General features: G+C 45.0%; 1 protein-coding gene across 2 annotated transcripts in view; it reads left to right on the plus strand.

The window, feature by feature from the left end:
• The window catches only part of RELB (RELB proto-oncogene, NF-kB subunit), a 319,238-nt gene that overhangs the window by 179,254 nt on the left and 114,277 nt on the right, over positions 1-25,707 (plus strand). For both annotated transcript variants that reach the window (XM_069207723.1, XM_069207724.1), the window contains exon 4: positions 10,682-10,773. In XM_069207723.1, coding sequence (XP_069063824.1) covers positions 10,682-10,773 — 92 coding nt within the window. The remainder of the gene's footprint in view (positions 1-10,681; positions 10,774-25,707) is intronic.

Consider the following 25,707-nt stretch of genomic DNA (forward strand, 5'->3'; position numbering starts at 1 on the left):
ACAGAACAGTTGCCAGGGATGCCCCACCTTCCACTTGGCAATGAAGGCCAAGCATAAAGAATCCTCACACAAAACAGCTTCCAAGGTTTCTGCACCAACCTATCCTCGGCTGTCTTCGTATCCAACAACATTGGCATCTAGTTTTTCGACATCTAAGCCAAAGCATTCTTCGGTACCGAAAGCGTTCACATTCGGATCAAAATCATCTGTTTCGGTGCCAGAGCCTGTTTTACAGAGTGTGGCTATTACTGGTAGGATCTTTGCAAAATTTGCCCATCCTAAAACACAGACTTCAGTTAAGGAGGATACTAATATACAACCACCTCCAAAGAAGAAAAGGAAGAAGGACATTGCCACCATCTTTTCCACCTCCATCACAGTACTCACACTTCGAGGTGGAGGATTTACAGCATCACACTCCATTAGGGTCACCACACTCCTACATAGAAGATCAAGGGAGGGAGGGATGATGATACACAACAGCCACAATTTGATTCCTGGGACACGTGATATTGACCTCCTAGGGGACACATATCCTGATTTGTTTCTGGCAAAACCATCTCCATGGGATAACAGTACATCTTTTAATGAGCTAGTTGCTAGAGCAGCTGCATAGCATCAGGTTCCATTACATAAAGACCCCATAGAAGATTATTTACTACTCAAAACCCTTTCTTTCACAAATAGGGCATCTCAATATATCCCTATGTTAAATGTGATGACTAGGCATGCAGAAGAAATGTTTAAACATAGTGTTTGTGCCCAAATCATTACACCTAGGGTTGATAAAACATATAAACAAGCCCTACCAGTTCCTACTTATATTAACCCCTTCGCTGCCAGGCCTTTTCCCTTCCTGTGCCGAGCCTTTTTTTTACTATTTGGGGCAGTTCGCGCTTAGGCCCTCATAACTTTTTGTTCACATAAGCTACCCACGCCAAATTTGCGTCCTTTTTTTTCCAACATCCTAGGGATTCTAGAGGTACCCAGACTTTGTGGGTTCCCCTTAAGGAGACCAAGAAATTAGCCAAAATACTGTGAAAATTTTAAAAAATGGGAAAAAAGGGCTGCAGAAGGCGGCTTGTGGATGTCCCTGAAAATGGCATCAACAAAGGGTTTGCGGTGGCAAGATCACCATCGTCCCAGCTTTCAGGAACAGGCAGACTTGAATTGAAAAACCCAATTTTTCAATACAATTTTGAAATTTTACTGGGACATACCCCATTTTTACTGTTTTTTGTGCTTTCAGCCTCCTTCCAGTTAGTGACCAAAATGGGTGAGAAACCAATGCTGGATCCCAGACAGCTAAACATTTCTGAAAAGTAGACAAAATTCTGAATTCAGCAAGGGGTCATTTGTGTAGATCCTACAAGTGTTTCCTACAGACAATAACAGCTGAAAGAAAAAATATTGAAATTGAGGTAAAAAAACAGCAATTTTTCTCCACGTTTTACTCTGTAACTTTTTCCTGCAATGTCAGATTTTTGAAAGCAATATACCGTTACGTCAGCTGGACTCGTCTGGTTGCGGGGATATATAGGGCTTGTAGATTCATCAAGAACCCTAAGTACCCAGAGCCAATAAATGAGCTGCACCTTGCAATGGGTTTTTATTCTATACCGGGTAAACAGTAATTAATTTGCTGAAATATAAAAAGTGAAAAATAGGTATTAAGAAAACCTTTGTATTTCCAAAATGGCCACAAAATAAGGTGTTGAGAAGCAGTGATTATTTGCACATCTCTGAATTCCGGGGTGCCCATACTAGCATGTGAATTACAGGGCATTTCTCAAATAGATGTCTTTTTTACACACTGCCTTACATTTGGAAGGAAGAAATGTAGAGAAAGACAAGGGGCAATAACACTTGTTTTGCTATTCTGTGTTCCCCCACGTCTCCCGATAAAAATGCGCCCACGAAAGGTAATGGCCCAAAACACAACGTGGGCACATCACATTTTTCCACAGAAAACAGAGGTGTTTTTTACAAAGTGCCTGCCTGTGGATTTTGGCCTCTAGATCAGCCGGCACCTGGGGAAACCAAGCAAACCAGCGCTTTTTTGAAAAAGAGACACCTAGGGGAATCCAAAATGGGATGACTTGTGGTGCTCTGACCAGGTTCTGTTACCCAGAATCCTTTGAAAACCTCAACATTTGGCCAAAAAAACACTTTTTCCTCTCATTTCGGTGACAGAAAGTTCTGGAATCTGAGAGGAGCCACAAATTTCCTTCCACCCAGCGTTCCCCCATGTCTCCAGATAAAAATGGTACCTCACTTGTGTGGGTAGGCTTAGCGCCCACAAAAGGAAATGGCCCAAAACACAACGTGGACACATCACATTTTTTCACAGAAAACAGAGGTGTTTTTTAACAAAGTGCCTACCTGTGGATTGTGGCCTCTAGCTCAGCCGGCACCTGGGGAAACCTAGCAAACTAGTGCATTTTTGAAAACTAGACACCTAGGGGAATCCAAGATGGGGTGACTTGTGGGGCTCTGACCAGGTTCTGTTACCCAGAATCCTTTGCAAACCTCAAAATTTGGCCAAAAAAAACTTTTTCCTCTCATTTCGGTGACAGAAAGTTCTGGAATCTGAGAGGAGCCACAATTTTCCTTCCACCCAGCGTTCCCCCAAGTCTCCCGATAAAAAATGGTACCTCACTTTTGTGGGTGGGCCTACTGCCTGCGAAAGAAAATGCCCCAAAACACTATCTGGACACATCAAAATTATCAAATACAAAACTACCTGTTTTTGCGGGGGCACCTGCATTTTTGGTCCTGGGTTCAGCAGCCTTCTAGGGAAACCTACCAAACCCAGACATTTCTGAAAACTAGACACCTGAGGGAGTCCAGTGAGATGTGACTTGCGTGGATTCCCCCTATGTTTTCTTACCCAGAATCCTCAGCAAACCTCAAATTTAGCTAAAAAATAAATTTTTCCCACATTTCTGTGTGGGATCACCGCACTGGGACAAATTTCATACCACCCAATGTTCCCCTCAGTCTCCCGGTAAAAATGTTACCTCATTTGTGTAGGTGGACCAAGTGCTTGTGAAAGGGAAGAGCCAAAAACATGTTGATATTAAGGGGGAACCAAAGGGGATCCAAAAGGGCAGTTTGCAAAAAAAACATTTTTACGCTGACAAGTGCAGCAGAATTTTTATCGGTATAGATGAGACAATGCTGGGTGGTAGGAATTTTGTGGAATCCTGCAGATTCCGGAAGGTTCCATCACAAAAACCTGGGAAAAATGTGTGATTTCCAGCAAAGATGGAGGTTTGCAGGGGATTGTGGGTACAAAAATGGTGCAGGGTGCATGTGAAACACACCACCCTGGAATCACCCAGATGTTTAGTTTTCAGATGTGTCTAGGTCTTGTGGATTTTTCTACATGGCAGCGTCCCAAAGTCCATAAAGTGCAGCCCTCACTATTTCAAGTGGGATGATTTTGAGAGTAAGCCAAGCTATCAGGGCCCAAATTTAAAACTAAAACCCATATAATCAAATGTCTCCTTGATTGCTGTGGGATAAGATGTTTTAGAGTGCGGGGAGAGCTGAAAGACTGTTACCCCCTTCAATTGAGGTGGGGCGTAACCAGGACCGTACTGGTTAGTAACACCACCCCAATATATATATGTTTTTTAAATTCCCTGGCATCTAGTAGACTTTCTGCCACCCCCGGGGTGTGGATCAGGGGTAATTGCCCCATCTGCCCACTGGTGGGCAGAACAACTTTGGCCCCATTTATTTGGGGTGGGGGTATGGACATACCCCCACCCTCTTATTTTGGAAAAAAAGTCCCTGGCCTCTGGTGGGCTTTCTGCCCCCCCTTGGGGGCAGATGGGCCTTCCAAAAATAGGCCCATCTGCCCCCAATGGGGGGCAGATATGGCCAACAGTAATGTGCCCCCATGGGGAGCGACACTTACCCAAGGGGCTGCCCCCCTAAAGAAAACACACGCATACATACACCAATCCCTGGTGCCTAAGTGGTTTCTGCCCCCATGGAGGCAGATTGGCCTAACGATTGGCCAAGGGAGCGCCCGCCTGCCCAGCGGGAAAGGGCCTGCAACACTGAAGCCGGCTCCGAATGGAGCCGGCGGTGTTGCAGGTGTGCGACGGGTGCAGTAGCACCCGTCGCACTTTTCACTGTCTGCTATGCAGACAGTGAAAAGCTTAATGGGGCCCTGTTAGGGGGCCCCTGCACTGCACATGCCAGTGGCATGGGTAGTGCAGGGGCCCCAGGACACCCGTTCCCGCCATCCTGTTCCTGGCTGTGAAAACCTCCAGAAACAGGCTGGCGGGAAGGGGGTCGGATCAAGCAGCGCCGCCATGGAGGATTGGGCCAACCGGGGTTAATCCGGCGGGAAACCGCCGGACCCGGTTTTTGCGGTCAGAATGGCCCAGGAAGCACCTCCAGCCTGTTGGCGGTGCTTTCCGTGGTCCGCGGCCCTGGAGTTTTTACCGCCAGGGTCAGAATGAGGCCCATAGTTTGCTGTTTGTTACACTTACAAACCAGTGGTCTAACATATTATTCAATACAGTTGCATTTGGCAGCAATAGCAGCTTATCTACAAAATAGGCAGTATTTAACACTATTCAAAATTCCAGTCATTAAAGCATTTATGGAAGGTCTTTTGGGACCTCCATTTGAACCTTTACATAAATATCCAATTCAGTTTCTTTATTTGAAAGTAGCATTTTTGGTCGCAATCACTTCACTAAGATGTGTGAATGAAATTCAGGCATCTACCTTAGAAGAACCTTTCTTCCAGATACATAAAGATAGGATAGTACTTCGTACTAACTGAGAATTTCTTCCAAAAGTGATTTACACTTTTCACTTGAACCAATTGGTTGAGTTGCCGTATTTTTCCCTCAACCTGATTCAGTTTCTGAAAGAGCTCTACATACCTTAGATGTCAAAAGAGCATTATGATACTATAACGATAGACCTGAAGATTTTCATAATACTAAATAACTTTTTGTGGCTTTTTCACCTCCACATAAAGGTAAAGCTATATCTAAAGCAGGTTTTGCAAAATGGATTATCAAATGTGTCCAAACATGCTGTATTAAAGCTAAATGAAATTTACATGTACCTCCTAGAGCACGCTCAAATAGGTGCATCTATGGCTTTTTTGGGGAACATACCAATTAGTGTGAAATCTGCAAAGCAGCCACATGGTCAAATACACACACATTTACCAAACATTATTGTGTAGATGTCTTTGCATGGCAACAAGCAAATGTTGGACAAGCTGTGCTCCGTACTCTTTTTAAAAAAAACTGAAACACCCACGGGTTAGCAACTGCATTTGGGGACGGCACAGCATGTATATCTATAGCCAAACATGCCATTGAACGGATTATGTTACGTACCCTGTAAGCATCTGCTTGTGGCATGTAGTGGTGTAGATGCACATGCGCCCGCCCACCTCCCTGGACACTTATGACTGTTGCAGTATTCTTTATTACACTTCACATGCATGGACATCTCTTACTGACATTATATTTACACTCCATTCTCACCCGACTGCCGGAAAACAATCCAACACTGGAGGCAATGAACATGCGCAGTATCACCGAAAGGAGGGGTCTCTTTACCTTGTGACTCTGACGACGACTTTGAAGAAAAAAACTTGTATCCGTCGGGACCCAACACTAGATTTCAGAAGTATGCACAGCATGTGAATCTACAGCACTACATGCCACAAACAGATGCTTACAAGGTAAGTAACATAATCCTTCCTTTCCCGCATCAGTGCCATATACATCTTTGTATTTTCTTATGTTATATAGCAAAGATTCCTTCATTGAGATGTCTTATTTGGATTCCAGACCATTTAATATGACCTCTATGTTGGTTAACCCACTGGTAAGGAGCAGAACAACATCCTGTAGTATTAGCTATAGATCTCCAAATAAATGCCTTGATTGCATTCTGGGTAACTACCCACAAGTTATCATCTAGATCAATATGCTTGTAATATCACTTGATTTTATCTAGCAGTGGGATGGCAAAAACTATGGGCCCGATTCACAAAAGTAAGCTTAGACTTAAGTCTAAATTTACAACTTTTTAGTATTCATGAAGGTAAGTTTCTGCTTATAACTTTACTACTAGTAAACCTGCTGTCAGTAAAGTTACCAGTAATAAAGTTACTACTGGTATGTTTACTAGTAGTAAAGTTACTAGTAGTAACTTACCTTTGTGAATACAAAAACGTAGTAAACTTGGACTTAAGTATAAGTTTACCATAGTGAATTAGGCCTGATAGCAGTAACTTTGGCATCCTTAAATCTTCAACTACTCAGCAGTGGAAATTAATTGAGCATGGCGGAAGGTGTTTAACCAGCCCATTGTGTACATAATACAGTGGTGAATCCCTTCACAGGTAGCATGACATCTGTCATTGATGAGGTATTATGAAGAGTATATTAGTGAGTACATTTTCTTCTCAGTCATACTTCAGGAATCGCCCATTCCTTTAATCTTGTCAGCAGACTTGGAAACCATTTTGACTGCGGGAAGAGCAATCCAATTCCAATTCTAGGATGGTTTTAATTTCTTTCCCCACTTTCAGGCCTTCTTCCAGAGAACCCCACCATAGATCAAAGGCAGTTTCAAAGAGTAAAGGGAATATATGTTAAAAAGTGTTATGTTCACCAAACGATGATACAACCAAAGATGCACAGTCTAGCCTTGACCGCCTAGTTGGCCAGAATTATAGCCCCTTTACAGCTAATGGTAGAGTACGATTCATGGAATCTGTGATAACCCCAAAATTTCACAAACAGCCAATGGTAGAGTATGAGGCATTGGATCTGTTGTAACACCAAAATTTCACACACAAGTGAGAGTTTTGCAAGAATGCTATTTCCAGCCATTTTAAATATTGTTTCACAATATTGTTTAGGCCCCTAATGTCCATAAACAAAAACTTTTCCTTTGCCCCCTTTGTGGCAAGTTGAATCAAGATTTCTACTCATTATGTACCTGAGCCGCACAGTGACAAAATCCTCATGCCTTACAAGAAACCAGTGTATCCATGCTGGCTCTTGACCACATACTCATCTGATTTAATCCTACTGCAAACCTCTGTTCATACTTTGGCCTGGTGACGGTACTACCAGACAGTAATGCCATTTCATAAATATAAAAAATGTGAAAAATAGATAAAACCAATTCAGAACTAGTGTCCCACGAAAGGGTAATGGGGGATACTACCTCCATGCTGATGGTGACTTACTCATGGAGCTGCCAGGAAATTTAGTCTTACCCTGCTGTACATCTTGAACTGCACCAAGTCTGAACCACTAATAATGTGTACAGTCCCCTACCTTCTTACTGGTCAGTGGTTCCAAAGCATGATGCTTTGCATCCTGAGGAGTACCCAGTATTGTCCAAGTATCTTGAAAAGTGGTATCCGAAGGCAACCACCACATACACAAAATCATTTCCTGCCATATCTTCTTTACTACATTCTCATAAAAGATGGTTAGGTCACTCAGGGCCACGCAACACCCTTAACTAAAGACATGACCGGTTTAAAGAACACATCAATAGGACCAACCAGAACCTAAATATCCAGCAGTATCTGTAGTATGGGCAGCTCACACCAAAACTGTTTGACTCCGAGGACAGAAGAAGCCTAACTCATAACACTCTCTAGGGCTCGTTTTTCTGTCACTTGCTGAGTTTCATTCGCAGTACCTTATTTAGGAGATCTCATCCCTCCACAATGTTGCCAGTGAGAGGGGGCCCACAACATCTTCGCCTCCCCCAGGGACACCATTTTGGATTGACTGCCTCGCCCATGCTGGAACCTCTCTGTGAATCTCCTGAAAATAATTCTAGAACTCCCACCACACAGCCAGGCACTCTGAACGTTTTCAAAGTTCACCACTGGAAGAAACCATAGCAAAAGAAGCAGCACTTCCACCATTACCTCGGTGGCTTCTAGTTGGTCAAGCGAGTCCCCAAGCAATACTGTGCTTCCAGGTCCCCTTGCGACACCAGCTGCGAGGGTGGAGGTATCAATATGCAATTGTAGGTGGAGAAGAAGAAGGATTTTTAACCAAAAAGCAGTCATAGTCCACTCAAGTAGATCCCTGTGGGCATACCTTTCAAAGACGATATACAGTGATCACCTTGTAGTAATGTGGAACTTTAGAGACAACAATCATTGTTTGATGACCCCAGTGTCTACCACCTTCAGTAACAGGCAAAACCTTAGACAAAAGTACTTGTCCATGCCATTCAAACCACAAACAAAAATAACTAATCTCCATATTAGTGCCTCAACGCAATTTCTGTTTAACTTGTGAACCTTAAGCAAGGTAATTTGGGCTGAAGCTTAAGTGTTAGAACAGCAGCCTCACAGTTTTGTGTACCAGTAGTGCAGTGAAGCCCCTTTTTAATAGGAATTTGAAAGATGATTGAAGTAAGCAGAAGTCTCACTCGATAAACAGGGGCAGGCCGTCAATTAAGTGAGCCCAACACTGGCTGCTGTGATTAGAAGAGAGGAGAAGGCTTCCTTTCTATTAACTCCATGGGAGCTGTAGGATCTGTGACGAGGTGAGCTCCGTCATCAGGCATAATCTTTAGGCAGTCTTCCTTGGAGTGTCCCAGGACTGGAAACTTAGGAAACAGATGTTAATCAACTGTGTTTGGCGTCTGGAAATCAATGTGGCCCATGGGATCCATGCACGCTTTCAGAAATAAGCATGCCTGATTGATAAGCTGCTGGAAGTTTTTTGTGAATAAAGGAAGCTGTTAGCAGCTCTGTTGGCCAATCTCCATTGGCTCCAGATCACCTCCTGATTCTTAACGCTCATAACAGGCATTTTAGATCAAAAGAAAGCGTACTGTGACTGGATTCCATGGGATTTGCTCTGTCCTCTAAAGAGCTGATCCTGTTCTGCATGCACCCAGTTTTAGCAGGGGGTCTCACTTTTTGGTTTAGTAAATCAAATTTCAAAAGAACCCGTTTACCCATAAGCAGCATTTTCTCTTTTGATTCCTTTCTTTCCACTCAGAAGAACAAGATTTCCATGCATAGCATGCCCTTGAATCAGAATATCTGAAAAAAAAATCCAGTCGAGTCGTCATAAAAAATGACCACACCTGGTACTTATTTTGGAAGTGGTGGGAGCTCAAGTCACACACAACCTCTCAGCAGCTTGGCATTGCATGATCCCCATTATCACTACACTTCAGTTTTGTTTTTCGTGGCAGGAAAGGGTTGACAAAAAGAGGGTTCCACAACTAAATGCCATTCGTAGTGTTGAGATGCAATTTACAGTTGGACACCTAAATAAATGAACCATAAAATGTTATATGCAGAATGATATACAGTGTTTTACGGGATGCTTTGCTTGAGCATACCTATGATGGGATGCTACAGTTAAAGGTAAGTAACCTTTCTGTCAGATCAGTACAATGCCATGTTGCAATGTTGGCATTTCTTAAGGTTTTGCAAGAGTTGCCAGAACTCAAGCAGTTTCATATGTATTGCACCTCTGCGCTGGTACTGAAAATTGACAAGCACGCTGCTGTTTTGTATTTTCTCATATCTTGTATAGCACTAAAGAGTTTCTAGCTGCATACACTTTCACCAACCCACCAGACACTGCCTCACTCTCACTCGTACACATTCCCCGCATCCACAAAAGTAAAACTCGAGGTCGCTCCTTCTCCTACATCGCACCCAATACTTGAAAAGACCTCCTGCAACACATCAGGGCCTCTGCCGTCTCACTTCACGAGTTCCGCAAGAAGCTGAAGACATTGCTCTTCATATAAACACAGTGGGAAACACACACCTACCTACACCCTTGCCCAAGTGCCTGGAAATCCTTTCAGATGATTAGTACTCTATAAAAGTCAGCGTAACACTGAACACGGTTTTCAGGTACAAAATGTAATTTATTAGAACATAAATACATACATCAAGTAAAAACATAGCTTAGATCACTGTGTTGACAATGATGTAAGAAATCCATATGGCCTCTAAAAGTGTTCAGGTAGGAGGAGGAAGGTGGAAAAAGAGGGGAGGACATAAGGGTACAGTGGTAAAGGGAGGGCAGTGGAGAGCAAATGGGGGTGGATGCAATAGTAAGTGAATGGTAATCAGGAAATTGGATTGATAAATTTGTATGAGAGGCTGAAGGTAAAGCATTAAATCGGTAATGTACAACTAAATAAAAGTGAAAACAGCAAAGCCTTATGGATGTCATTCAGTGATAGGAAAGTCAAAATGTAGATCCGAGTAATGCTGCTTTGCTCCATTCACTGCACATTAACCATATTTTCAGGAGGATGTTGGTGTTGTATATAAAGTGGGTTTTTATTCAAGCCCTGGGTGGGAAAGACGCATATTTACACATACTCCCACTGCATGATTGATATGGCATTTTGGAAACACTCCATGCTTCAATCAGTTCGTTGCAATGTTTAGGTGTGCCCATCACCTTGTCTGCTTTGTTTAGCTACCTCTTCATCCAGGTGCAAGAGCATTTGTGAAGTGCTTTGACAGCGGCACATGTGTTTTGTCTAGGGAATGTGAGCCATCTATTAGCATCTAGTTCCTTAGAAAGCTTCGTTTGCTGTTTTCATACAAATGAGATGATCCGAGAAGGTGGCTATTGAGTTTGACGTTTATCTTTACTTATCTTTACAGTTACAGCAACCTGGGAATCCAGTGTGTGAAGAAAAAAGAGATTGAAGCTGCTGTAGAGAAAAAGATAAACATGGGATTTGATCCCTACAAAGGTATAGCTCCAAATCATTAGTTAAAGTGTTGTGAAGGAATACTTTTATAGGTTATAATATACAAGTGTGTTTGTGTATATGTCTGTGTTTGCATGCATAAATATATTATCATGTCTGCAATTGAGAACCCCTAGTTAAGTTTGCAGTTAGTCTTCTGGCATTCAGTACAGTTTACCATCAACTCTTTCTCAAGCACATTGTGTTTAACTGCATGTAGGGTCGAGTTCGACAGTGGTTTTCTTCAGTTCAGTTTATAACCCTTTATTCGGCACATAAAATGGCCATAAAAGGTACATAAATAGATACAACACAGATGTAGCAGACATCGTAACTGTTTAAAAGTTGAATAACAAACAGCGCGTCCATGCACTTTCTAAACCTCATAGGCTTTAAAATCGGCTTAAAAATAGAATAAAATACATTTAATTAAATTTACAAAAAAAACTGCAACAAAGACTGCTCAGACTGTCCATCGCAGGGACAAGCCGATTCTGGCATTCCCAAGGAGCCATAAGTTCCATACTAATTAAAAAGCTGCCCCACTGTTCCAGCCCTAAAGCGAAAAAGGAAAATATCTTTCCCAATGAGAGAGCAGTATTGCAAGATACTGTACAGGCTCCTCAGATACAAAGAACTTGAGGTACTCTTTGATGGCACTTTTGCTTGACTCATTGTGCAATCTCTGGGTGTGACAAAACCCTAAGAAGTAGCGCTTCACCATCATCTTGTCATATTTTCTTAAAGTAAGAGGTGCATCGAAAAAATCATGTAGGTTTACCATGTCACATTGTTTTGTACATACGCCAGCCACGGAATTGAGGGGCCGTTGTCTAGTTTGAGGCAGTCTACAGTGAAATCTCTAATCAGACCAGCCTCCGTGTTGGCCCGCACACTGGCCGAAAGTAAGAGAGGCACTATTTTAACTTTGTCGGATATATGCCGGAGATTAATCTCTGAGTACATAGTAAAATGTGAGCTTGTGGGCAGCAGGCAAAGAGCTTCATGCAGATACGGTTTTCCTCAGTCTGTAAGGTTGTAACATCCTGATAATCTTATATTCCATTACCATATAGCGGCGCAGATACTCTGTGCATTGTAAATATTTAGAAAAGGAGAAACTGTCCCGCTGCCTGGGGTAAATTAAATTAATCTCCCGCCGCCCTGCTGAGCTTCTGTCATGAGCAATTGATTTGCAGCTGCCAAGAACCAGAGCAACTAAAACAACCCCAAGATAGTTAAAATCATTCACACTGCTTAGTGATTGTCGCCTTACCGTTAAGTTGGATATGTTTTTCTTTCCTGGTCCGCATGCCATTAATGCAATTTCGCATTGTTCATAACCAGGTCATCTATAAAGGATATAAAAGGTTCCACCAACATGGGTAGAGCCCCATGAGTCGTGCAATAGGTCCTGCCTAATCTGCGTAGAGCAGCGCCAGTACAGGAACTTGGGAAATCATTGAAATATCTTGAGCGGCTTTAACCAAAGCAGGACACAGATTATTCTTTTTAAAGACTGTATTTATTGAGTTTTCAAGAACTAACAACATTTAAGACTGTATTGCGTTTTCATAAATACAACACATTGCCCATTTGAATCAGAGGACTTGATATCATATAAGACGTTGCAGTCACAGAAGAAAACGAAAAATGGCTTTGCTAGAGAACAATACAATGTATTAAAGAGGCTCTTTAAGTAGTGATGAATAGATAAGAAGGTAGGTTAGTCCAGGTGTGGTAGTAGCATTATCATGGGATATTTCCAAACGTCAGTCAGTATTCCAATGGAGAGTGGTGGGGGGATATAATGTAAGTGGGTAGGGAAGGGGGCGGAAAAAAGTCTGATGTGTCCGCTTCGAAGGGAAGTATGTAGTCTCTAAGTGGCCACCAGATATCCCTGGGTCTGGATGTGAGTGGTTGTAGCTGCACACAATTATCACTGATTTTGTCACAATGTGTCTTGCTTTTCTGCCAGGCCTGTTTAGTGCGGTGATGGCTGCTGCCACAGTGTAGTGCCAATTCTCGCTTTGCAAGCAGTAATGTGATGGAGGTGAACCTGCGTAGGGATTGGGGAATGTTATCTGTACTGCATCAAGTGGGGTAGGCACAGTTGTAACCCCCAGTAATTATAGAGAGTAGGTAGAAATTTGTGGTCCAATATTGTTGTATAAATGGGCTGGTCGAAGTCAAGTGTATAAAGTCAGTGTTAGGCCCATGGCATTTGGGACACTAAGACAATTGTGTGGGGTTGAGATGAGCCAAGAATTGAGAGTGGTGTAGGCCCGGAGTAGAAATTTAAAATGGAGCAGTTTATGATTAATAGATATAGGTTTTGTTTTGGAACAGCAGTATGTCCAGACATTATCAGATAGTAGGTGTCCGAGATCAGCACCCCGAGCTTCTCAAGCACGCCTGGACCAGTCAGGTTTCCAGGCTTGCTCGGTATAGTCGAGAGACCAGGTGTTCTCTGTCAGTGTCAGATATGACTAACGTCAGTGGTGCCAAGGGGTAGGATGGTAGATGGACACGCAGAGTGTTATGGAGTCTCCATAATACATAAAACAGAATGATCCATATATGAGGCGGAATGGAAGCAAATATTGTCATCACACATGAGAGGACATGCCCATCTGGGAATAAGTCTTCCGTGGTATGCAAGTTATGGTGCTGTAAAGTACATTGCACTAATTTCTCACAAATGAGGGGCAGCCAGGGATTGTCAAGTAGTGGTAGGGCAGGAGAGGTAGAGTATTCCTCTTCCTAGTACATGCCTTAGTTTCCACCAGGCCCAACACATGGAGGGTTAGGGTTTATCGGTAGGATCTAGAGGGATCCCTTTGGGCAAGATAGAGGACAATGGTAAATCTCCAAGTAGGTTTGAGATAGGAGATCTGTGCATCTGGATGATACCAGTGGTAGATGTGCTGATATTGTGCAGCGAGGTAGTAAAGCTGCGGGTCGGGGATGTAGGAAGCTGGCCTGGTTTGTGGTGAGCACTAATGGTGTTATCACCTTATACCAGGTCCAGGTTTTCCCTGTTAGTGAAGTGCAGGAAGTATCTAGGAAGCCAGAGCTGTCTTGAGGTAGCTGTTGATGAGCAGCCAAGACTTATCTAGGAGACATGTAAAGCTTTTGCAATACCCCTATAGTCACACAGCACTTACACACATGAAAGAACCACACAGTGTTACAAAAATAAAGGTACTTTATTATATTAACACAAATACTAAATTACTGTATAGGCAATCCCCCAACTGGAGGTAAGTAAACACACTATTATATACACATTAGCAATCAGTAAATAGCATAGAAATCAATAGGCATTGGTAAAAGCAGTAGCAAATAGTGAGGGCCCTAGGGACAAACCATATAGTGAAAGAGTGGAATGTGAAAGGCAGTCCCCCCACCCAAGGAAGTGGAATCAGTAGAGGGGAGCTGGAAGAACTAGGGACCCCAAGAGGTGAGTTCCAGAGTGACAGGAGAGCAGAGGTAAGTACCTGGTTTTCCCCAAAACCAACCAGAGGACTTTACAAAAGGATTGTAGAAGACCCGGACAAGACTGGAAGAACCCAAAGGCGGATCCTGACAGAAGAGGACCTGCGAAGGAAGGGGAACAAGTCCAGTTTGAGTTGGAGTGTCCAGTTGTGGCAGGAGCCACTACCCACCCTTCTGTGGATGAAGGACCAGGTCAACGGTGGACGACAAAAGCCAGCAGTGCAGCACAGGAGCTGAAGAGGAGTTCCAGAAGTAAGGCATGTGATGTCCAGCATCGGCGGCCATGATGCAGCTGGTCAGTGGTGCTGGAAAACCCCCAACAAGCCTTGGCAAATGCAAGAGTCAGAGAAGAAGGTTTTGCAAGGCTGAAGAGGACCAGCTAGGTACAGGGGACTCGACCCAAGGAGGGGAGTCCCAGTTTGACCCTCAGCAGCTGGGAGAGTCACAAGAAGAGGAGGCAGCCCCCACTGGCAACAGGCACAAGGAGTTGCAGTGAGACCCACTCAGCACACCTGAAGAGGAGCCCCAATTCGCTGGAGGAGCAGTCAGGGAACTGTGCTTTGCAGAAAGAAGTGCTGGAAGCCGGGGATACACAGAGCTTGAAGATACTTTGGAGGAGGAGCAAACAAGCCTTGGTAGCTGCAAAAGTCGCGGTGCACAGGGGTATAGTTCTGCAAGGAGAGGCAAGGGCTTACCGTCTCCCAAGTTGGACAGCTGATAGAGAGGACCAAGGAGACCACTCCAGACCACCACCAGTGATGCAGGAACCATGGAGCTATGGAGGAGAGATGATCCACGAAGCCGTTTGTCGTTGAAGTTGGTGCCTGCAGTTGCAGAGGAGTGACTCCTTCACTCCAAGGGAGATTCCATCTTACTTCTTGTGCAGGCTGAAAACTCGTCGCCCTCAGAGGATGCACAGCTGGGGAAATGTTGCAGTTGCAGTTGCTGGGGAGTTATGGAGAAACGGTGTTGCAGGGCTGAGGTGTCGCTGAAGTTGCAAATTGGCGGTTCCTGGAGGGTCCAGTTGCAGTCCCAGTGGCAAGAAGATGAAGTAAACGATGCAGCGGAGGGAGACTCTGAATAGCCCAGGAAGGGGGATTGGTCACCTAACAGGGTGACCACCTATCAGGAGGGAGCTGTGACATCACCTACCTGACCTGGCCACTCAGATGCTCCCAGGGGCTTCTGACCACCTTGAATTCAAGATGGCAGAATAAAGTGTCCACCTGGAGGAGCTTTATGCACCACTCCTGGGGTGGTGATGGACAGGGGAGTGGTCACGCCCCTTTCCATTGTCCAGTTTCACGCCAGAGCAGGAACCGGGGGTCCTTGGACTGGTGATAACCAGTTTATGCAAGGAGGGCACCATATGTGCCCTTAAAAGCATACCGGTTGCCTGGGTAGGCTACCGCTCCCAAGCCTTCTCACACCTATTTACAAGGGATAGGGCGTTACGTCCCTCTCCCACAGGAAAACATTTGTTCTGCCTTCCTCTGTCTGAGCTGGTCAATCAGCAGGAGGGTAGAAACCTGTGTTTGCGGTGGCAGTAGCGCGGGCTGCCTGGAAAACCACAGAGAACTATAAGGAGCAATGCCTGGGATCCTCCTAGGAGCCACCATAGTGCATGGAATCATACAACCAATACTGGCAATACTGATACCAAACATGCCCAGTTTCGAAGTTACCATTATGTAGCTGGACACACCTGTGTCCAGTACAAGGGTAAAATGGCTTCCCCACACTTACAAAGTCCAATGTAATGGAGCTGGAGTTCATAGGAGCACCTCTGCTCATGCTGGGGTGCCCTCACCCACAGGTACCTGCACCCTTCTCTCTGGGCTAGGAGGGCCTACCATAGGGGTTACTTACAGTGACCTGGTGCAGTGAATTGTAGTGAAAGGGTGCATGCACCTTTTCACGCAAGCTGCAATGGCAGGCCTGCAGACACATTTTGTATGAGCTCCCATGGGTGGCACAATGCATGCTGCAGCCCATGGGTAACCTCTGGTGCCCCGATGCTATATACTAGGGACTTATATGGGAGCACCAGTATGCCAATTGTGGGATGTGCAAAGTCCTAAGAAACCAAATTTAGAGGGAGAGAGCACAAAGAGGTTAGTAGGATCCCAGTGTAAACAATGAAAGCATACTCACAGCAGGCAAAATGTGGGGGTAACCATGCCAACAAGAACATACTTTCCTACAGGGGACTCCAAGTCTGCTGCATTCATAAGGGAGGGATAATGTGTCCCACAGAACGTAAGTGGTTTCAGCAGCCCATATAAGTCGCAGAAGGAGGGACCTGAGCGTGAGGAAGAAACTGTGCGTCAGTGGTATAGGGATGTTTAGAAAAAGATAAACAAAACTGGGAGTAGGACCATTTTTATTATTGCTACGCATCCTGCCATGGAGAGGAGGGTTTACTCCATCGCTCCCTCAGCATCGAGAGTTTGTCCGTGGCAGAGGTAGGTGAGTTTCGTGGAGAAAGGCTATTTTGATGGCATGATGTGTTAGATAAGAAAGAACCTTTTCTCCTTGTGCGGGTTATTAACCCCTTCGCTGCCAGGCCTTTTCCCCTCCTGTGCTGAGCCTTTTTTTGGCTATTTGGGGCAGTTCGCGCTAAGGCCCTCATAACTTTTTGTTCACATAAGCTACCCATGCCAAATTTGCGTCCTTTATTTCCAACATCCTAGGGATTCTAGAGGTACCCAGACTTTGTGAGTTCCCCTGTAGGAGACCAAGAAATTAGCCAAAATACATTGAAAAGTTAGTTTAAAAAAAAAACAAATGGGAAAAAAGGGCTGCAGAAGGCTGCTCGTGGTTTTGTCCCTGAAAATGGCATCAACAAAGGGTTTGCGGTGGCAAGATCACCATCTTCCCAGCTTTCAGGAACAGGCAGACTTGAATTAGAAAACCCAATTTTTCAATACAATTTTGACACTTTACTGGGACATACCCCATTTTTACTATTTTTTGTGCTTTCAGCCTCCTTCCAGTTAGTGACCAAATGGGTGAGAAACCAATGCTGGATCCCAGAAAGCTAAACATTTCTGAGAAGTAGACAAAAAACTGAATTCAGCAAGTGGTCATTTGTGTAGATCCTACAAGTGTGTCCTACAGAAAATAACAGCTGAAACAAAAAAATATTGAAATTGAGGTGAAATAAACAGCCATTTTTCCTCCACGTTTTACTCTGTAACTTTTTCCTGCAATGTCAGATGTTTTAAAGCAATATACCGTTACGTCCGCTGGACTCTTCTTGTTGCGGGATATATAGGTCTTGTAGGTTCATCAAGAACCCTAGGTACCCAGAGCCAATAAATGAGCTGCACCTTGCAATGGGTTTTTATTCTATACCGGGCATACAGCAATTAATTTGCTGAAATATAAAAAGTGAAAAATAGGTATCAAGAAAACCTTTGTATTTCCAGAATGGGCACAAGATAAGGTGTTGAGAAGTAGTGGTTATTTGCACATCTCTGAATTCCGGGGTGCCCATACTAGCATGTGAATTACAGGGCATTTCTCAAATAGACGTCTTTTTTACACACTGTCTTATATTTGGAAGTAAAAAATGTAGAGAAAGACAAGGGGCAATAACACTTGTTGCTATTCTGTGTTCCCCCACGTCTCCCGATAAAAATGGTACCTCACTTGCGTAGATAGGGCTAGCACCCGCAACAGGAAATGCCCCAAAACACAATGTGGACACATCACATTTTCACAAAGAAAACAGAGCTGTTTTTTGCAAAGTGCCTAGCTGTGGATGTTGGCCTCTAGCTCAGCCGGCACCTAGGGAAACCTATAAAACCTGCGCAGTTTTGAAAACTAGACACCTAGGGGAATCCAAGATGGGGTGACTTGTGGGGCTCTGACCAGGTTCTGTTACCCAGAATCCTTTGCAAACCTCAAAATTTGGCCAAAAAAACACTTATTCCTCTCATTTCGGTGACTGAAAGTTCTGGAATCTGAGAGGAGCCACAAATTTCCTTCCACCCAGCGTTCCCCCAAGTCTCCCGATAAAAATGGTACCTCACTTTTGTGGGTGGGCCTACTGCCCGCGAAAGGAAATGCCCCAAAACACTATCTGGACACATCAAAATTATCAAATACAAAACTACCTGTTTTTGCGGGGGGCACCTGCGTTTTTGCTCCTGGGCTCAGCATCCTTCTAGGGAAACCTACCAAACCCAGACATTCCTGAAAACTAGACACCCGAGGGAGTCCAGTGAGATATGACTTGCGTGGATTCCCCCTATGTTTTCTTACCCAGAATCCTCAGCAAACCTCAAATTTAGCTAAAAAATAATTTTTTTCCCACATTTCTGTGTGGGATCACTGCACTGGGACACATTTCATACCGCCCAATGTTCCCCTCAGTCTCCCGGTAAAAATGATACCTCATTTGTGTAGGTGGGCCAAGTGCTTGTGAAAGGGAAGAGCCAAAAACATGTTGATATTGAGGGGGGAAAAAAAGGGGGTCCAAAAGGGCAGTTTGCAAAAAAACATTTTTAGGCTGACAAGTGCAGCAGAATTTTTCTCAGTACAGATGAGACAATGCTGGGTGGATGGAATTTTGTGGATTCCTGCAGATTCCGGAAGGTTCCATCACAAAAACGTGGGAAAAATGTGTGATTTCCAGCAAAGGTGGAGGTTTGCAGGGGATTGTGGGTACAAAATGGTGCGGGGTGCATGTGAAACACACCACCCTGGAATCACCCAGATGTTTAGTTTTTAGATGTGTCTAGGTCTTGTGGATTTTTCTACATGGCAGCGTCCCAAAGTCCATAAAGTGCAGCCCTCACCATTCCAAGTGGGACGATTTTGAGAGTAAGCCAAGCTCTCATTGCCCAAATGTAAAATTAAAACCCAAAATAATCAAATGTCTTCTTGCTTGCTGTGGGATAAGATGTTTTAGAGTGCAGGGGAGAGCTGAAAGACTGTTACCCCCTTCAGTTGAGGTGGGGGCGTAACCAGGCCCATACTGGTTGGTAGCCACCACCCCAATATATATATATTTTTTTAATTCCCTGGCATCTAGTAGACTTTCTGCCCCCCCCCCCGGTTTGTGGATCAGGGATAATTGCCCCATCTGCCCACTGGTGGGCAGAACAGCTTTGGCCCCATTTATTTGGGGTGGGGGTATGGCCATACCCCCTACCCTCTTATTTTTTTTTTTTTAAACGTACCTGGCCTCTGGTGGGCTTTCTGCCTCCCCCCCCTCCACCCCCCCCCCTTGGGGGCAGATGGGCCTTCCAAAAATAGGCCCATCTGCCCCCAATGGGCGACAGTAATGTGCCCCCATGGGTAGCGACCCTTACCCAAGGGGCTGCCCCCCCCCTAAAGAAAACACACGCATACACACACACCAATCCCTGGTGCCTAAGTGGTTTCTGCCCCCATGGTGGCAGATTGGCCTAACAAAAATCGGCCAATCTGCCCCCAAGGGGGGCAGAAATGGTCTAAATACAATTTGCCCCCCAGGGGAGTGACCCTTGACTAAGGGGTCGCTCTCCACCTCTAAAAAACAAAACAAAAATCCCCATAAAATGTATCTCTGGCGCCTAGAGGCTTCTGCCCCCCCTGGGGGCACACCTGCCTACTAACAATAGGCTGGTCTGCCCTCGGGGGCAGAAATGGCCTAAAATATATTTGCCACCCTGCTCATCCACCCCCCGCCGCCTCACCCCCTAAATACAATTTGCCTCTCCGGGGGAGCGACCCTTCTGCAAGGGGTCGCCCCCCTTCTGTAAAACAACAACAAAACAAAAAAATTCCCAGTGCCTAGTGGTTTGATCGGCCTAATTAAAATAGGCTGATCTGCCCCCCAGGGAGGAAGAAATGGCCTAAAATAAAGTTGCCCCCCAGGGGAACGACCCTTGCCTAAGGGGTCTCTCCCCTTGCATGAAATTCACGCAAAAAAAAAAAACTCCTTGGTGTTTAGTGGTTTCTGTCCCACTTGCGGGGCAGATTGGCCTCATAAAAATAGGCCAATTGGTCCCCAAGGGTGGGCAGAAATGGCCTAAATATAATTTGCCCCCTAGGGGAGCGACCCTTGCCTAAGGTCCCCTCATGCCAGTTTCCTTTTATAAAATAAATCCTTGGTGTCTAGTGGGCATTTTAGCAGCCGTTGCTAAAAGGCTCAGAGAGACTTCAAAGGGAAGGAAATTCCTTTCCTTCCCTTTGATGCCTCTCAGGCCTCCTCCACGTGATCGGAAGAGAAATGCTGCTTCCAGTGTGATGGGAGGAGGCCTCTGTGATAGTCAGCGTGCGATCGCGCCCTGACGTCACAGGGGGGTGTGGGGGGTTCGGGGGGGCTGTCGGGGGTGGAAGGGGAATGGCTTCCCCTTCCATCCCTGCGTTGGGGGGGTGTGGTGGAACCCCACAGAGGGAGCGCTGGGATCTGTGCCCAGGACGTAATGGTTACGTCCTGGGCACACAAGCACAGTGCCGCAGGACGTAACCATTACGTCCGCGGCACAGAAGGAGTTAAGGCCGCAGAAGTTCCAATTGAGAAGGGTGAACTCTGCCACCATCTTCCGGATGTCACATAGGGAATGGAACGTGAGTGAGCGTACAATGTGTGAAACGTTATAATAGGAAATTAACAGAACTAACCCACAGAAACATCATTTTCCCTCCCTCCACCTGCATTAGATGGAAAAGGAATCCAGTGAATATCAAGAACAAGTAACACAAACAAACATACCCCCATAGATAACTTTACGGTATAGACCTCAGGGGTAATTAATGTTACCAAGAGTGCTGTCTGCACGGTCAATAACTGTTACTAGCAAAGATTAAGAGACAGAGTCCGGGCGCCTAATGTTCATGGATTCAGTCATGCCCAGTATACAGATATTGGGCCACATGTACGATTGCCATATTTTTCAGCTTCCTAATTGAGACTTTTTGTGACTTCGCAAAGTGATTCCCAGTTGGTCGCAAATGGAACTGCCTCATCAGTACTCATGATGGAGGTCGCGATTTGCGACCCATTGTGAATGGCCAAAATCACAGGGATGATAGGCTGCTGGTGTCAGCAGATCACCATGTCTGTGATTGCTTTTTAAAAAAGCCTTTTATTTGTAATGCAACCCGTTTTCCTTAAATGAAAATGGGATGAGTTTCAAAAACACAAATTAAAACTTTTCTTCTCATTTTTAAAAAAAAGGCAGTGGTCCGTAGGACCACTGCCAGCCCTTAAAAAATGTTTGCGCCCCCATTCGCAAAGGGAAAGGTGTCTGTTGGGGACCCCTTCCCATTTGCAAATGTGTTACCACCAACTTGAAGGTTGTGGTAAACTGCAAATGTTTTAAGACTGCATTCCGGTCGCAAAACATTCATAAATCCTCCTGCAACTCGCTATTATGATGGGACACCCTTAACACTCCCCTTCCTAATAATGATTCGCAAGCCTAGTTTGTTATTTGGTCATAGGTTACCAAATCGCAAAATGGTGTTGGTGCATGTCAAAAGGCAGTTGCAAAAGGCCCAAATCTCCGTTTGCAACCGTCAAACCCCTTTTTACATGTGGCCCATAATGCCTATGGGATTGGGCCTCTAAATCCGGTTCGAAGTTCGGCCATTATGGCAACAGTACGGTTAGTGGCTTCAGCACCAGTGTCCCAGTCCAGAAGGTCTACTGCATCTGAATGATGGCTCTGATGTCATGCGGGCTTGGACAGTTCAAAGTGTAATGTACTCTGTTTTGGATCACCACGGCCCATCATAGATGCCAGCTAGAATGTGGTTCATGGGCTGGGAGAGCGAGCAGTCTGGATGGCCTGGTAGCGGCTGCAGAGTGTAGAAATAGGGACCCAGTGCTCTTAGGTCAAAAACAAAGCCTGCGGCCTATAGAGTCTGTTTCCACAGTCCCTTTGGAGTTCAGGGTGGTGCCAGATAATGAATAAGCAGGGCGCTCTGCCAGGATGTACAGAGATATCAGACGCAAGGAACAGCCGCACAGACATCGAGATACAGTCTGTGGGCGGACAGTGCTCCAGTAGCATCCATCAGAAGGGAAAGAGGTACAAAAGTCAGTGTCCAACCCTATGGTGTTTCCCCGGCCTCACCCTATCACATCTCTTGCAGCAGTAATTGTGAAGTCAAAAGCTGTGTAGTGATGGGTAATGTAGCTTGGAAGCAAGGTCCGGTCGTCAAGTGGGGTCATGTAAATGGCTTGAGGCATATAGGTGAAAGAGAGGGCATTGAGTCACTTCTGTGCCCAGGGTCCACAGAAGACAGGCCTTCAGTTAGGTGATCATCAGTGAATGAGCGGTTTTGTCCATCACTGAGCCCAGGGGGGAGAGCGGTTGCCTGGTTGATCGGATGTGGTGTGCCGGGTTTGCAGTAGCATTCTCGATTGTGGGGGAGAGGGGGCGCACTCACCAACTCTCTGTCGCATTGCCTCCGGGTCGAGGGTCACAGGTGCAGGGACCCAGTTCACAGCAAAGTAGCATTATAGGGCCCTCGAGAGTAGTAGCCCACACAACAGGCGGAGCCACCAGACAGCTGGCACCTGTAATAACTGCAAGCGTGTTGGTGCCCAGTGCATTTGGAACTCACACCAGGTGCCCATAAGGGGTAGCCTGCTGCACTCAAATTTAAGTTTAAGCTCTGTTCCACTGCACCCTACCTCTGACGAAATCCAGATTTGAAGAGGCACAAAATTTTATATCAGTTTGCCCATGATTTTAAACAATTAAATATCAGCCACCCAATGACCTTAACCATACTATCAATAAGAGAAATCGGACAGTAAGATTTGGGTGACATACAGTCTACTTTTTTTAAAATAGGAATTATTGTAGAAAATGACCCGGAGGTGGTGATCTTGCTTCCTAAGGAGTTATTAAAAACATTTGTTATCGGGGGACCCCAAAGGTCCATGTTAGACTTAATTAGATCTTTGAGGACCCCGTCCGGCCCAAGCTTTTCCATTCAGGCTATGCCTGATAGCTATCATAACTTCATGCAGACTGACAACCATTGTTGGTGAATGAGATAGTTTGCCCCTCAACTATTCCTTCAAGCACCCATCTTCCGCCAAGTCGTAAATAGCTTGAAATTGTGTAACCCTGTCTGAGCCTGGGATGCTTCAATTAAAAAAAGGGATTAGGTGAAGACTCCCTTTGTTTGATCTTATTTACCGTGTCCCATAAAATCCTACTTTTCTTAGTAAGGAACACACTTTCCAAGAGTTCCCAGTCCCTATTATACAAAGCCTTCTTCCTGGATCTCAAGTATTTTTATAGGACTTATGGCCTCACACACCAAAATGGGACCTTTCAGAATGCTAGGAAGGCCCTTCCTTAACCTGTGTTTAGCTACAGAGCAGTGAGTATCGGACCAATGGGGGTTTGCCTATCCACGCCTAATTGCCTGTAATATTAGCTGACTAATTCTCAGATTTAAGGTGTTGAAGTGGGCTAGCATTTAGTCCCCACCCCACACATCAGACAGGCAGTGCAAAAATATCGTAAGATAGGACTTTAGCAATGTGACAAGAATGGCCCCTAGGTCTTTCATATGCCACATGAGCCTTAATCCACCGCTGGTGTACTGGGCAATAGGTATTTTAGGCTCAGGGGAGATTGGTTTATGCATTGTAAATTGTCCTCCTGCATAAAGCATTTTGGTCACCCCATTCTGTTGCTAGGATAGCACCATGCAAGAACTGTGTTGAGATATTTCTTGTTGCAAATATATAGTCCATAATCAAGGCCCTACCATGCCCCTTAAACAAGGCCATCATTGCTCCATTTGTACCAAACAATTCAACGAAACCAACCAGATCATGCTCATTAAGGTACCTGCTTACCTCCTCCCCTCTGCTATCAGGGCTCACCCAGAATGCAAAACGTTCCAGGCCCTGTGCCTTATCAATCAATCAATCAATCAAAAGTTTTCATAGAGCGCGCTACTCACCCGTGAGGGTCTCAAGGCGCTTGTGGGGGGGGGTTACTGTTCAAACAACCATGTCTTGAGGTTTTTTCTGAAGAGTAGGAGGTCTTTGGTTTTGCGGAGGTTGGTGGGGAGGGAGTTCCAGGTTGTGGTGGCGAGGTAGGAGAAGGCCCTGCCTCCTGTGGTGGTTCGTTGGATGCGGGGGACTGTAGCTAGTGCGAGGTCGGCTGATCGGAGGTTGCGGGTGGGAGTGTGGAATTAGTCCCTATTTTGGAATTGAAATCCTCAAAGTGGGGAGGTTGTTAGGACATGTGCCAAGCTCCTGTGGACTTCAACTTTGCAAGGAATACAAACAAACATTGATGATAGGTACATACAGGATTTGAAAAATCATTACTGTAAAAGTTAATTAAGTAAAATATAAAAAGAACTTAATTTGTCCTTTATACGCAAGGCAATAAAGACCGAACTCTCGGTGTCTGAAACGGAGACTTCCACTTTCAGATTCAAATTGACCCATAGCAAAAGACCCCTCTTAGGTCTACAACGTTCAGAGGGGATATCAGGGCAAGAATAACATGCAAAACTGGAACAGGAAAGATAATTAGTGTCCCAGGATTCCTGTAATACCACAAAATCATATTTTGCAACTAAATTTAGCCAAGCAGGGTTAATAACCTTATATTTTAAGGCAGCAATGTTAAAACTCAGCAAAAAAAATAACCCCTCATACTGATATGCTTGGGGCTCTTTGTACAAACTCTGTCACCCAACCAATTAAAAGTCTCGAGAGTACAGGAAAAAGCTAAAATACGCTCTTGGGTTCTATCTGGAAGTCAATCCACATTGGGTAGGACATTGTACCTGAATGAAAGGACCAAGAGGGGTGGCCCAGGTCAGCCTCCACCGGGCTCCGCCAGGTGTGGATAGACCCGCCTTTGGCCTGTGGTTTGCCTGGGCGCGTCCCTCTCTTTAAAAGACCACTGCCCCCTATGAGTTCGTACAAAGCAGTTGAATCCTGGTGATTGAAGTCCTCTCCCGCCACTGTGCGGGGAAGTGTCCTGCACCGCAGGAGACCATTTTGCCTTATGAGGCCATAGCAAGCAGGTGACATCCTGGGGGGTTGAAGTCTGCTTCCCCTGATTAGCCAAGATCACTACTTCGTGCAGTGGCGCATTATTTTTCAGTGGCCCATGGCAAATGGTTTTGAGGCATATTCAGATGTCTTCATTCTTGCTTCATCAGTTTGGTCAGTTTGTGAATTTCCAAAAACGCCTTGAAGCTTGATGCCCTGAAAGTTGAGATTATCTTCAAGTATTCAGCACTGGTCAAGGATTCCTCTTTTGGCTGTTAGCCGCCACAGTATTAGTATTTTTGTGTGCTACTTGGAAGGTGCTCCCAAAGTTTTAGCTATCAAATTTGCTCAATCACTCTCCTCCGCACCCCTCCAGTATCCCACCATAATCCTCTCGACAGCCATCCTTTCCCTCATTGTTGTATCTCTCTCCAAAGTCCTGCTATCTCTTTATTTTT

This window comes from Pleurodeles waltl, chromosome 9, assembly GCF_031143425.1.
Source record: "Pleurodeles waltl isolate 20211129_DDA chromosome 9, aPleWal1.hap1.20221129, whole genome shotgun sequence".
Lineage (NCBI taxonomy): Eukaryota > Metazoa > Chordata > Amphibia > Caudata > Salamandridae > Pleurodeles > Pleurodeles waltl.